Here is a 15,859-nt window from a genome sequence, read left to right as displayed (position 1 = left end):
CTCATGAAGCCTCATTGCATCAGTTCTATCATGGACAAAATCCCATCTGGTTCACCAATGTTCTTTGGGTAAAGAAGTCTGCTGTCCTTACCCAGTATGGACCTTGTGACCTCAAATGTCCCACAGAATGTGGCTGATTCTTGAGTGCCTTCTTAAATGGCCTCGCTAGCCACACAATTCAAAGAGCAATTAGGGATGGACAATAAATGCTGGCCTTGCTCATGACGTCTTCAACCCAAGAATGAACAAGGAAAAGGCGACCTCCAGCCGATAACAACATACCATTCTCAGCTGATGAATTGGTACTCATTCATGTGAATGGCACCTAGAAATTTTGAGAAGAGCAAGGATACAGAATGTATTCTGCAGAGGGGACTTCAATGTCCAACAATAGTGGCTTGGTAGCACCACCACTAACTGAGCTAGCTGAGTCTTGAAGGACACAGCCACCAGTCTAACTCTGTGGCAGGTTCTGAGAGCATTAAGGATTTAACCTACAATCTCATTCTCACCAATCTAATTCTTGCCGATGGATCTATCTATGATAGTATGAATAGGAATGACCACCACAATTTTCTCATAGAGCCAAAGTCCTAATTTCACACCGAGGATGCTCTTCATCTTGTGTGGCTCATAGATGTGCTAAATTAGATAGAGCAGTTCTGGCAGCTGGAAACTGGAATTTGTGAGGAACCTGCAAAGTATGTGCTAAACAGCAAAAACAGCGTACAATGAATAGAACTAAGCAATCACACAACCAATGGATCAGATCAAAGCTTTACAGTCCTGCATGAGTTGCAATTCATGGTGGACAATTAAATGTTTAATGGAGGAAGAATCACTAAGAACATCCTCAATGAAGGTAGAGTTCCAACATGTGAGTGCCATTGACAAGGGTCAAGTACTTCAGTAAGAAATATCTGATCCACCTCCAAAGAAGCCCATCTTCAGCGACTTCGATTCATTCTACATGATATCAAGAAATGGCAACAGCACTGGATACAGAAAAGTCAATAAGACCTGACAATATTCCAATTTAATACTTAAGACTTATGCTCCAGAACTCACAGTGTCTCTTGCCAAACTGTTCCAGTAAAGTTACAAACAGGCACCTACTCAACAATGTGAAAAACTATCTAGCTACTGTATATACTGTCTGACTAGTTACCACCCCAACTAATCAACTAGGACAGAGACCCAAATGAAATGAACAACACCTCTCTTTAAAAGAAAATTAAAACAATAAAATGCACCTTAATTGTCGATGTACCTAATATTGCTGCAACTAGCCAACAGGTTTGTAAAGAATTTGCAATGTAGGATTAACTTCTACCCCAGAACCAAGATTAAAACCTAACCAACATTTGACAAGGTTCTACATGGTAGGCTTCTTCAGAAGGTCAGAGGGCATGGGATCCAGGGAAGCTTGGCCATGTGGATTCAGAATTGGCTTGCCTGTAGAAAGCAGAGGGTTGTGGTGGAGGGAGTGCATTCAGATTGGAGGGCTGTGACTAGCGGTGTCCCACAAGGATCGGTTCTGGGACCTCTGCTTTTCGTGATTTTTATTAATGACTTGCATGAGGGGGTAGAAGGGTGGGTTAGCAAGTTTGCAGACACAAAGGTCGGTGGTGTTGTGGATAGTTTGGAGGACTGTCGAAGCTTGCAGAGGGATATTGATAGGATGCAGAGCTGGGCTGAGAAGTGGCAGATGGCGTTCAATCCAGAGAAGTGTGAGGTGGTACACTTTGGAAGGACAAACTCCAAGGCGGAGTACAAGGTTAATGGCAGGATTCTGTGTAGTGTGGAGGAGCAGAGGGATCTGGGAGTTCATATCCACAGATCCCTGAAAGTTGCCTCACAGGTGGATAGGGTAGCTAAGAAAGCTTATGGGGTGTTAGCATTCACAAATCGTGGGATGGAGTTTAAGATCTGCGAGGTAATAATGCACCTCTACAAAACTCTGGTTAGACCACACTTAGAATATCGTGTCCAGTTCTGGTCACCTCATTATAGGAAGGATGTGGAGGCGTTGGAAAGGGTGCAGAGATTTACCAGGATGCTGCCTGGTTTAGAGAGTATGCATTATGAGGAGAGACTAATGGAGCTAGGACTTTACACTTTGGAGAGAAGGAGGATGAGAGGAGACACGACAGAGGTGTACAAAATATTAAGAGGAATAGATAGACAGCCAGCGCCTCTTTCCCAGGGCACCAATGCTCAATACAAGAGGGCATGGCTTTAAAGTAATGGGTGGAAAATTCAAGGGAGATATCAGAGGAAGGTTTTTTTACCCAGAGAGTGGTTGTGGCATGGAATGCACTGCCTGGGGTGGTGGTGGTGGAGGCAGGTACATTGGTCAAATTCAAGAGATTGCTAGATAAACATATGGAGGAATTTAAAATAGAGGGATATGTAGGAGGAAGGGGTTAGATAGTCTTAGGTGAGGTTTAAAGGTCGGCAGAACATTGTGGGCCGAAGGGCCTGTACTGTGCTATACTGTTCTATGATTCTATGATTTGAAAATGATGGGATGAAAATCTCACTTGACGTACTGCCTGAGGAGGACCATCAGAACTAAATTCACTAAAGTCCTTGATTGCGACTCATTCCAATGTGCTCACAACATTTTCTATTTTGACCAATGCCAATTACAGTCAGAAGACTGCACAATGATTGTTAAATAATTACAGGGGAAATGGGTATATGATGCAGGTTAGAATACGGCCAACAGGGTTTATGAGAACAAAGATGAAAAAGTGACCAGAAGGATACTAGAGGTTGTGTCTAAAGGTAACAGTGGCATAGATAAGGATTTCAGCAGTTGAAGAGTGGCGGTAGGATCCGAACTAAGCAATATCACTGAGTTGAAAGCAGATGGTCTTGATGATGGAAAAAAGATGTTGATTGGAAGTTTATCTGGCAATATCTCCATTTAAAAATTCTTATCCCTGTTTCCAGTTCCCTCCCCAATCCTCCTGCTGCCTATCCCTCCAATGTCCAGCAGGTCTTACAATCTTTGAGATCTTTTTGCTCCTCCAATTATGACCTCTTGCACATTCCTGATTTTGATCACGCCACCCAAGGTAGCAATGTCTTCACTTATTTAAATACAAAGCTCTAGAATTTCCTCCATTAACCTCTCTCTCTCTTCCCAGCGGATATCTTTGGGATGAGGATGTACACCTTAACGTGGATACCCATGAGAAAACACGTCACCAGTTCATGTTGGGTAAGGAGATAGCTAGAATCTAGAATCATAATGGAATATCACAGCAAGCATCAGCATAATGTTGGATTTGAATTACATCTCAATTTATCTTGTGGCACTGAGATCAGCCAGCAGTTGGTGCTGTTTCTGCACAGAGAAAGAGACATCATCATCTAGGCTATTTAATCAGTGAATTTTTTTGCATGAATCTTTGCTATCCAATTCAGCACAGTGCTGGAGAGAGGATTCTAACAATGCTAACTCCTATTGTTAGCATTAAGCTTCTGCTTTGTGGGGTGACTGGTTGTCATTGTGACAAAGAAGAAAATCCTGCACTTTGTGTGAATGTGCACAGGATGAAAATACTGTGTTATAAAAAGTAATCAGCTTATAGAAATCTCCTGTTGACATTTATGCTGTCGAACAAACAGAAATGGAATGGTACAGAAAAATCAGAACATTCTCCATTTACATTAACCATGGGTCTAAGTCACAAGGTGGATTTGTTTTGCTTTGACAGCTGAAAGGAATCTTATTTACATTAGGTTTGCACAGTCAGTTTTCTATGGTAGCAAAAGGCAAACTTGCCCCAGAATTGATATTTATTTCTACAAGAATGTTTAAAGTGTTTTAAGAAAAATGAGATACATAGTACATTGGAAAGTACTGAGCTTTACTCCACTTATATCTTATGCTGCTTCTTACCCGACTGAGGAATGCATCATGCTGGCCATAACTAGAAACACTAAATGAACCATTCAGGCCATGGTATTAACAACTTAACAAGAGCATTCAATTCTTAAATTAAGAAAGTGGAAGATGTTTATTATAAATAGCAGTTATAAAATCATATCAGTTAATTAGAACACACTTTATCCAAATCTCATGAAAGCTGTTTTATGATTATGAATTATGAACAAAAACTTTCAGTTGATTACGTAAACTTCTGTAATGTTTCAAATGCTAGACAAAATGGGATAAACCCCTGTCCCACTAGTCATGGTGCAACTGTCTAATATTTAACTGCATGGGAACATATATAACAAAAATTGACTACTTAAGGTAGTTCTTAAACAGCAACAGGGGTACTTACACAAGAAGTATGATACCAGAGCACCTGGTATGTAGCGTCCAATAATGGCACAAAACGTACAGAAACTACAAACAAGAAGGCAAAACTGTAGGAAGAAGGAGGAAGGGAAAATGGAAAGAAAGGTTATCAAACTACTCAATGACACAAGTTGCAAGAGAAAAAATAAATTGGGGCATATCTTTCACTGCCCTAACAGTTGGCTGCCTGCTCTTGTTCCAGCATGTAGAAGAGCTCTTCAGCTCCATTTGAACCAAATAAAAACATTTTAACTAATATTCCAAGTCTTCTCTCTCCACTAATTTTTATTGAGCAGAATGCCTTCAGGTGACTTAAAATATATTCATAAAAGGTTGGCAGGAACTGGGCAGAAAATGGTTGGCAATTCTGAATGGGTCATTTAACTGTGTACCTCCCCAATTCTAATGTGTGATTGGTTAAAATTTGTCCAACACCCCATATATCACTTCTAAGAAGGGATGTTTCTTGCTACCAGCTACAAGGACAAATAACACTATATTCTAACAGACTTTGACACTAAAAATAAAATTCATTCATCAGTTAATTTTTTTAAAAACACAAAATTGTATTTTAATTAATTTTTCACTGTAACCTGTCTTAAGTACATAACGTGATATAGCACAAATAACATTGAGCAGAAGAACAGAGGAAAAGAAAGAACCTAGCTCCATCCCAACTTTGCAGCTACCAAACAGAGATTCACATTTTTTTATAATTATTTTTTGGAAAAAGTGGAGGTCTACACTTTAGTATGTAGGGAATTGAAATTTTCTTACCTTCCCAGGGTTTTGCTTTTTGAAATGGGACATTTCCTCAAAGAACACCGCACAACTCGTCCATGACTCTGTGATACACTGACTAACCCTTGGTGTGCTCTCCTGTTTAGTTTCAGTCACTTTCCAACTAAATAAAAGAGAAGTTAAACATTATTTTAAAAGAATGGAACAAACCAGATACATTATTTCCAACCTGGCAGTCTTGACTGTTTCTCTTTAATTATTAATTTATGGTATCAGACCGCTAGTAATGCAATATTTTATTGTCCATGCCTAATTGCTCTTGAACTCAGTTAAACTGCAACCACACTAATGAGTATAGAGTCACTCATAGGCCAGACAAAGTAAAGATGTTACATCTTCTTGTCTGATTGACATCAGTGGATTACTTCCTTTGTTTGGATCACAGAAAAAACTCCCAGGTTCTAACTTCCACAGTTTATGTCTAACTCCCGTTTCCCAGTGGCAAATCAAATATTGCTATGTGTGTTTGCTTTTAGAATAAGAGTGCCAAGTCAAGTAAGGCAAAAATACTGTTCTTCCTCAAGTGTTAAACCCAGTCCGTAGCCATTAAACTTACCAGGTACCAGCTACACCTAATGCAGTGTATAACCTCTCCAGTGCAGGACTCTTTCACAGCATACATACACTGTTTTGAGAAAGGCAGAAGCTATGTATAGACTGAATTGGGCTGCCATCTCACAACTTTAAAATTTTTAACCTTCTTCTATTCATGTGTTGAATCAGTGATTTGGTTTTTCATCCAAGTCCTTAATTTGCAATAGTTAACTTTCAACTAAATTATCACTCATCAACTTAATTTTTAAAATTTGTCGTCATTAAACATAAATAGTACAGATGCTCACACATTCTTTGCTTGGCTTACAAATCCTAATGGAAAGGCAAACTAATCCGGTGACATAAGAGACTACAGATGCTGGAATCTGGAGCAACAAACGAGCTGATGGAGGAACTCAGTGGGTCAAGCAGCATCTGTAGAGGGAAATGGACAGCCGATGTTTCGGGTCAAGACTCTTCACCTGGACTGAAAGAGCAGAGGGGAAATGGCCAGCTTAAAGAGGTGAGGGGAAGGGGTGGGCAAGAGCTGGCAAGTGATAGGTGGATACAGGTGAGCAGGGGTTAATTGGCAGGTGGAGGAGGGAAGGTGGGAATCATGATAGAGGCTGAGAGGTGATGGGTGGAGGTAACAAAGGGCTGCATATTATGGAATCTGATAAGAAAGGAAAGTGAAGAGGAACCAAATAAGAAGTATAGTGAGCAGATGGGAACAGTGGGGGGAGGGGACCCAGAGGGAGGAATGCGTGGATGATTGGCAGAGGGGGGAGGGGAAAGAAACTGGGAGCTTGGGGGCTGGTGGTGGTGGTGGTGGTGGTGGTGGGGGGGGGGGGGCTTGTAGTTTGGAAAGAAGGGTGTGCAGGACACAGAGGTTGAGATTGGTGATGATGGGAGCTGGTGCTGTGATCTGGCAGGGGAGGGAGGGTAAATGCATAACCTAAGGGGCTGCCACCCATCAATAATTCCTAGCACCAAACTCCGGGCCCTCACGACTACAGGATTCACTGAAGCAGGCTCGAGCGGCTTGCCCTGTGTGTGGGCACATACACATGATTGAATTTAAAGGAAGAGGTAGCCAAATGTGCACTGCACACAGCTGCACACCTTTGGGTATATCTTCATGCAAGACTACCATGTACAATGTAGTGCTGGAAGCAATTTGCTGATCCACGCAGACAACACAATAAGTACATCTTCATTTTCAGCAGTGGGTTTTGTTAATTTTTGCAAATAGTTCACAAATTTATTTTACAACCTGAACAATTTTCCAGGCCTTGTTGTTTAGAGGGAGCTTTTGACATAGTGGGATGTCCCAGGTGCATCACAGAAGTATCATCAAAGGAAATTTGGCTCCGTCCCAGAGGCAGATATTTGTGAAGTGTGAAGATGACCAAAAGCTAGTTCAAGGAGGTAGATTTTTAGGGAAGTCTTAAATACAGGAAGAGCGAAACAGACAAAGAGAGACACAAAAAGCACCGGAGGAGGGTCAAGCAGCATCTCTGGAGGGAAATAGACTGTCGACAGAAGTGGAAATAGGTCTTGGGATCACTCTGCTATTTGCTCTGAAGCTCACTCTGGGGATAATTTGACTCAAATTTCGTTAACCAGCCATTTGGCTTTAGACAATGCCAGAGTAACAAGCTGATAACCAGGGAACTGAGTTTGAAATGGACTCAGCTTTGCCAATATTCAAATGCAATTTTTGCTCATTGGATGAGTTATATACGATAGAGGCGTCAAACAAGATGATGGTGAGATAGAACTGAATGTTACCAGCATACTTAAAGCAACCGACACTGCTTTCCAATGATGTAAAGGAGGAGCAACATATTTGTCCATAGGCTTGACAACAGGACAGGGCCAAATTTAATAACCAAGCCTAAATTATATTTTCACTGTTGAGAAGGAATTTCATTTTGATTTAGTTTTATACAATCCATTTACAATTGGGGCATAGCAGCCTTAATGAATTTACTTCCTCTGCCTATTCCACGACCCCACACTAACCTTCTCGTTTCATTTCTCACTCCAAGATAATGGCTTGTTAACATCAACTATTCAGTAGGTTCACTCTGGATGTCCTTCAACATTAATATTTTTATATTCACAACCTCTTCTGAACTTACTCCCTACACAGGAGGCCACTTGGCCCATCAGGTCCATGGCACCTCAGTCCCATTCTCCCTTCCATTCTGCTGTAGCATATTCTCTTACATGCATATCAATTCCCTTTTAATCCTTTTGCCACTTACTTACACTACAAGGTATTTTACAGTACAGCAGCACATCTTTGAGATATGGGAAGAAACAAGAGAACCCAGGGGAAATCCATGCAATCATGGGGAGAAAATGCAAACTCTACACAGACAGCACCCGACGTCAGGATTGAACCTGGGTCGCTGGAGCTGAGAGGCAGTGGCACCCCCGCCATCTTTAATTAAAGCAGATTTTCAATAGCTTTCCTCCCTCACTTGTGTAGTTGTTTCATATTTTCATTCAACAGCTCATGAATCATGCCAAACTCTAATTCTGTTCTTGACCTTGAATATTGTTCCTGTATCAAGGAGTGTCTCTTCTGTCACAAACCACAGGATGTGAACGGTGAGGAAATCCATTACAGTGCCTTCAATCTCAGCCTCAGACTTGTGACTCCACCACAAGCTCTCCTAGTTCTCTATTAAAATGGCTAACATCCTGTTGCTCCTGTTCCCTTTCCTGTTCCTAAGATCCTAAAAAGATTGTTTCTTCTTGCATCATTAAAATTTAGATCAAGATTTTCTGAAAAAAAACAAAAGTACTATCTCAAATAGTCCGCAAGCTACTTCAAGGAGAAAGTCACAGTATATGGTCCCCAAATCAGCAAAGCAATTCTCAAAAAAATCCTTAAAACCACATTACAAAAACCAAAACTTGTCAGTTAATATAAAACATTAGGTCTCATGATCAGCTCGATAAATCAACAAAACATCTGCAGAAGAAAAGCAGTGAAAGGCTATCTGGGTAAATACTATAGTTCCCTGCCCTGGGAATAGAAATTGTGATGTGCCTTTAATCCATGCTAGTTGAACTTGGTGTGGACAATGCACCAACTTAGTGATGCCTGCCTGCATGATTGCTATTGCACTGTTAGTTTGCTGCATGCTTCAGCAGGAGGCCAATATCATAAATGGCCAGCACTTCTAAAAGCTCAAGGACTCAAAGACGGCCTATATTTCTTTTCTGAAAGGTGAGGTGCATTGTGGCTGTAGCAAGTACTGAAGGCATCCAGGAACTCAGTCTGACCTGAGAAACATTGAAACACAATACTCAGGTGAGAGAGTGCAGCAAGGCTTTATGATGCACTACTCAGGCCCTGGTAATGGAGGAGAAATATGGGCCTATCAGTTCATAAGAGCATGTACCACCAGACTCAAGGACAACATCTATCCCGCTGTTATCAGACTTTTATACACTAAAAGCTGAACTCTTGATCTCCCAATCCACCTCAATGTGGCCCTTGCACTTTATTTGATTGCCTGCACTACACTTTCTCTGTAACTGTAACACTATATTCTGCATTCTGTTTTTCCTTTTCACTACCTTCGTGTACTTATGTATGGAATGATCTGTCTGGATGGCATGAAAACAAAAGATCATCACTGTAGATGATAATAATAAACCAATGTGACAATAATAAACTAATTCCAATGTATTTAAACGGATGTGCTAAACAAGTACTGTGTCAGTACCCATGCTTGTTTATCAACATATGTTGACCCTAGTTTTCAGCTGTGACCTTTGTGTAAATGTGTGTGACTACTGTGGGGTAAGTACTTGCAGAAGATGGTCACAATTGCAGGTCCCCTAGCATGTCATCCTCTTCCCAGACATGAGAAATGAGATTGTGAATATGTGTTGCAAGTTCCTCTCCACCAAGGTGCAGAATATCAACAAATACATCGTCCTCCCCTGAGATCTTGACATATAGACTTTATAACGTTTCACCGGTCAGGGATGGCAGCAAAGATGGTACAGTTGGTTTACTGTGTTATGGAATTATGTTTGCTGTGTGAAGCGTGCTTATATCAAGGTCAGAGTCATGCTTGATGAGTTGTTCGAAGTGTTCTTTACAGAAAATGCTATTTCTCAGTCCTTGATAATTCTTGACAAATTGCAACACCCTTCTTCTAAATAGCTTCCTGCTTGAATGGACCTAATCTTTAGGGCAAATGGGAATCCTTTCAACCTAACATAGCCTCCACTCCAGAAGAAAGGATACCCTAACTTGAGTCACAGAGCTTTAGTATTCAGACAATGCTTGCATATGAACATATTTTGAGGGTCATTAAGTCATTAAGATGCATTAAAGAGAATGGGCTTTATACTTAACCTGTGTAATAAAGGTCCTCTACCAACCTGCCCACACTGTACAACATCGCCCTCCCACAATAAACATCTACGACCTGAGAAAACGTAGACCATTTTCTATCTCTTGGGACCTTTTTCTCAGTGGCCAGAATACCCTTTGATCATCAGAGCAAAACTGTGTTTGAAAATCAAGACTCGAAACCCAGGTATCAATAACCCCTGCCTTTCTGTTTGCTTCTTACAGGGATTACTTAGGACAGGCACTTCAAAGCACACAATGTTCCAGGTACAGTCTCACCAGTATCCTGTGTAGTTGTAACATGACATACCAACTCTAGTAATCAATGCCCTGTCTGATGAAGGCAAGCACACTATTCGCCTTCTTCACCACTTCGTCTACCTACATCGCCACTTTCAGGGAACTATGTACTTGTACCACTAGGTCTCTCTGTTTTACTAAACTCCCCACGGCCTTGTCATTTTCTATGCAAGTCCTGTTCTGGTTTAACTTCCTAAAATCCAGCACTTCGCACTTGTCCAAGTTAAATTCCATCTGACATTCCCTTGCCCATTTTCTCAGTTAATCTATATCTTGTTGTAACACTAGCCAACCTTCTTCACTGTCCACCACACCAGCAATGTTGGTGTCAACCAGAAACTTATTAATAATGCCACCGACATGCTCATCCAAATCGTTAATATATATGACAAACAGCAGAGGACCCAGCACCAATCCCTGCAGCACACCACTAGTCACAGGCCTCCAAACTGAAAAACAACCCTCCACTAGCACCCTCTGACTTCTTCCACCAAGCCAATTTTGTACCCAAGTGGCTAGCTCACTGTGGGCCTCACGTGATCTCACCTTTCAGACCAGTCTACCATGTGGGACTTTGTCAAAAGCCTTGCTAAAGTCCACATAGGTAATGTCGACCACTGTACTCTCGTCAATCCACCTGCTCACTTGTTCCAAAAACTCAATTAAATTTGTGAGACATGATTTCCCATGCACAAAGTCATGCCGACTATCCTTCATCAGTCCTTGCCTTTCCAAATGTAGGTAGATCCTGTCTCTCAAAATCCCCTCCAGTAACTTGCCCACCACTAATGTTAGGCTCGCCAGCCTGTAGTTCCCTGGCTTGTCCTTGCAGGCCTTCTTAAATAAAAGCACAACATTAGCCACGTTCTATTCTTCCGGTGTGCGCATGCACGCGCGTGCGCGCGCACACACACACACAAAGTTTAAGATACAGTTATTTTTTGACAACACAATAATGTTCATTTATCTTGCTGATGAAATTATCAATATCCAAAAGCTGTCTGAGTATATAGGAGTAGACCCTTCAAATCCTAATGACATTCTCTTCTGAAGGAACTCCAAATAACAAGGCTGGATGCTATGAAGCACATAACCCTTTCACGATCCAAAGATATGAGTAACAATATACAAGCATCTAATGTGCCCTTTCAGATGCCTCTCCCTCGACTGACTACCACCTCCGCCCATATATATGTCTGCTCAATACTTACCAGTCTTAATTGTTCTTAATTAATTGTTCTTAATTAATTGTAATTAATTGTTCTTAATGTTATTGTGTCCTTTTGCCTTTAGCATTATGAGTCACAACAGATCCTACCTGCCCTTCCAACATTGCTGAGGTAGAAGTGTCTAGCCAGGAAGACAAGAAAAAAGGTATTGTATTCATTGCACTTGACAACAAGCATCAGTACCAATACTGGCACAGATACTAGGTTAGTGGCATGTATTTTACATGGAGAGACCCAACATCAGTGGAATGGACTTAGGATGGAGAGATAGGGAAGTGAATGTGTCAGCTTCTAAAGCGAGAGGTTACATATATAAAAGGTACTTGAACAGGTACATGGACAGGAAAGGTTTAGAGGGATATGGGCCAAACGTGGGCAAATGAGACTAGTTTAGATGGGAATCTTGGTCAGTATAGACCAGTTGGGCCAAAAGGCTCGTTTCCATGCTGTATGACTCTAATTAATTCTGCACAGATATGTGATGGGTAGTCCATATGGGAAGGCTAGAGTGATATTTTTGGCACGGTGTCCAGCCTGTAGAGATGTCAGAGAAAGGCTCTTTCCAGTCTCTTGCAAAATCTTCCATGAAGCCAATCAGAAAGTGATGTACATCTCCATACCAGCAGACAACAACACTCCCATAAGCAGCAATTGTTAGGATGGTTTTCTACTTTTGTGAAAATGCAGGCAAAGAGCAGCCAAAGTCTATGCATCTTACTGATTAAACTTAATCCATTCCCATCAGAACTCTGCCTCATGCCATTCAGGAGCAGGCAACTCCCGTCATGGAATTGCTATTGTCATGGGTATGGACACACTGATGGCAGGAGAGTGATCAAACTTCAACCAGATTGCAAGACTGGGACAGTGGCACTGGTTCTGAGGCAAGTAAAATGCTGTCTTCTCTGTCAACATTTTTCTTCCATGCAAGCACTGAGGCAATGTTGGCAGATATGCTCCATAGCCAGTTAGCTAGGCTTAGTATCTTTCATGCAAAGATGGTGCAATACTAATCTGGGAAATCAAGCCTCCACAAATCCAACCTTCTGCTGTCTTGCCCACTGAAAGACAACTTGGCAACAGCCACAGGAGAAAACCCTGCATTAAAGTAATAAGCCAAGCAAACCTAATTGGAAATTTGTCACTAAAGGAAATCACAAAGGCGAATTGGAGGAAAGACTTTATCTTCCTTGATGTCATTTAACATCATTGCTTAATGCAACTTAAGGCAATGTAATCAGCTGTACACTGTTTTCGAGGGACAGCAGGTAGCATAATGCATGCCCACAGGTCAAATAAGAAATATCTGAGAAAATCTTGTCTATATGGGCATTTGCTGCTTTAGTACAGTCATTTTGAAGTTTCCCTATGCCACATGTACAGGAACTCGGAGATAATAAAGCAACAGACTACTTGTCATGTTGAACAATCAACATTACATTTTGCAAAGATGGAGAATATAAAAAGTCTTGAACAAAGCTAAGCTGCTGTGAGATTTGATATGTCTGGCTGCATTCATTCCTTATGAAGTCCAACAAGTGTGTTTTAGCATTTGTCATTGTAAGGTGATGAGGAGGCAAGTTACTGGAGACTAATCAATAGGACTGGATTGAAGAGATATTTGTATAGAATAAATAACTTTCAAGCACATAGTATGATGCCCACTAGTTTAGGCTGCCATTACCAGGATCATACAGAGGAAGACGTCTACAAGTGATTAACACAATGGAAGGGCAAATGAGCATCAGTGTAAAAATGGTATTTAAAATAAAAATTAAATTACTTTTACATTTCATAAAGCTACATCAAATCCACAAGATATATTTTAATTAAAGTTTCGTTTTTCTGAATGCCTTAGTCATCTCAAAAGCATGGGACTCAACTAGATATCTTTAAGCATATAACACCAAAAGATATTTGTTTAAAATAAGGTTTGTGTAAAATATGTGTATATATTGTACTGAGGGGTGTTGCTGCTTGCTTCAATTAATAGGTCCTTTTGTTAGCTTTGTGCAAACTACTGCAAATGTAAATTCCTACATCCATAATTTTTCTCCATTAACTGGGTCTTGTTACTAAGTAATTACATCCTCCAGTTATCAGGTTGCAGTTATCTTCCTCTCGCACCTCACCCCACACAGATCAATCAAGTTGTGAACCTTGGCTCTGTGTTGGCACACTAGAATGTCCTGAGGATATGAAAGTTGCCATAGGAATTCTTGTTCTTACCTTTTCAAATGACAGGTGGAAAGGAAATGTAATTTCCTGGTCTTTTTCAGTAAAAAAGATTTATGCCCAAGATAAAGTTTTAAACAGTTTTTCAATAGGTTTTAAATATTACATTTTCCATAATGAGTTTTATTCACTGAATTGCATTTAATATACCATCACATGAGGCCTCTCCCAGAAACATGGAATGGATATTGTGCATCTCTATGCACGTGGAATCTTCAGTGACGTGAATGCATTATTCAAAGGAGCGGTAGGGATAGTAATGAAGAGATGGTAGGAAAGGCAGTGGCATACAATCATTGAATCTGTACTGGCTGTCAGTAGTGCAATCTTTTGGTCCTGTTCCCCTGCTCTTTTCTCCATATCCCTGCAAATTAGTCTCTCTCACGCCTATCCAATCCCTTTTCGAAAGCTTTGATTGATTTTGTTTCCACCAACCTTACAGTCAGTGAATTCCAAATCAAAACCATGCTCTGTATAAAAAATCTTTTCCCATATACCCACCATGAATGCTTTGTCCAAAGTTTTAAATCTGTTCCCACACTCCTTAAACCATTCACAAAGAAACATGTTTTCCTTTATTTAAATTAGTTACGATTCCATACACCTCCATCAAATCTCTCAACCTTCTTTGCTCAAGAACTACCCTAGCTTCTCCAGTCTAAGTTTGTCACGGAAATTCCTCACCTACTCCTGGAAAATTCTACTAAAGCCTTTTCTGCATCCACCTTAGGTATTTTACATCCTTCAAGTATGATGACTAGACTTGGACACCATACTCCTGTTGTGTTTAACCACTGTTTATACAACTTCAACATAACTTCCTCACTTTTGTACCCAACACTCCTTTTATGAATCCAAGGATCCCATGTGTTTTACTGATCCCTCTCTTAACGTGCCCTGTCATTTGCAAAGATTTCAGCATGAACACCAAGTTCGCTCTATATCTATACACCCTTTAGTACTGTGCCAATGTGCCTATATTGTCCATGCTAGTCTTTCTCCCCAGGTAAACAACTTTACACATCTCTGTATTAAGTTTCATCTGCCACTTGACTTTCCTTTCAAAAAAATAGTATCTGCAGTACAGACCCCCCCATTACCCCCAAGCCTCCAGTCTGAAAAACAACTGTTTACCAATACCCTCTGCTTTCTGCCCTTAAGCTAATTTCCAATCCATGATTACACTGGCCCTTTGATTCTGCAGGATTTGAAAATAACTTTGAAAGTCTGCTTGGAAACCATCATGTCCTCCTCCCACAGGATATTGAGTGCTGATCTCTGCTTGATGGAAGTGTAGTTAAAAGTGTTTTTCCATAGAAATTTTCTACGAAGGAAAGCTGGTGTAGCAAGGTCTAAGTGAATGGAACATCGCATGGCAATGAGGCCAGGCCCATCCTTTGCAACACCAGGGAGAGATGGAACCTCAGCACAGTAAAACAGTGTTTGTGCACTTCGGTTCTACGCACACAAAGTTGACCACAAGGTCATGTTGGGTTCATTTCTCTCCTCTTTCTCTGGAGACTTCCAGTGTGACCTGTTGGATGCAATCCATCCTGGATCTCAGATGAAACTGAAGATAACAGGTGAGTGCCATGGCAATTAGGAGAGTTTGGGCCACACCTACACCATATAAGCAATACCAAGAGCACCTCACACCTAATGACCAGGTTCTTGCCTGCCAGTGGGAGGAAGAGCCACACCCACATTCCCAGTTTTTGTTTTACCTTAGCTAGCCACTCCATCCAATTCCTGCTGCAGACTCCAGCAACTCCAACCCAGCCTCCCAGCACCTTCAGATAGAAAATTGTGATGGTGCAAGGAACAGAGGATTGGCTGGGCCAATTGCTGAAGAGTATTCCGTCAGTCTTGCTGTGATTGACTCTGGCTCCTGAGGCACATTCAAACTTGTTGCAGATGCTGATCGATCTGTGGACTGACTGTGGATCTCAGCAGAAGACAATGATGCTATCCATGTACAGAGAGGCTTTTATCCATGTGCCCTACTGCCTGGCATCATCACCCCTCTTATGCCAGTGTCCTTCTATGGACCCATACCTT

At 41.1% G+C, this 15,859-nt stretch overlaps 1 protein-coding gene across 1 annotated transcript in view; it reads right to left on the bottom strand.

The window, feature by feature from the left end:
* The window catches only part of retreg1 (reticulophagy regulator 1), a 67,096-nt gene that overhangs the window by 12,922 nt on the left and 38,315 nt on the right, over positions 1-15,859 (bottom strand). Inside the window, exons 4-5 of the mRNA XM_052015941.1 lie at positions 5,096-5,222; positions 4,302-4,386 (exon numbers count right to left, since the gene is read on the bottom strand). Coding sequence (XP_051871901.1) covers positions 4,302-4,386; positions 5,096-5,222 — 212 coding nt within the window. The remainder of the gene's footprint in view (positions 1-4,301; positions 4,387-5,095; positions 5,223-15,859) is intronic.

This window comes from Pristis pectinata, chromosome 5 (genome assembly GCF_009764475.1).
Source record: "Pristis pectinata isolate sPriPec2 chromosome 5, sPriPec2.1.pri, whole genome shotgun sequence".
NCBI lineage: Eukaryota > Metazoa > Chordata > Chondrichthyes > Rhinopristiformes > Pristidae > Pristis > Pristis pectinata.
This window is presented reverse-complemented; position numbering and strand designations above follow the sequence as displayed.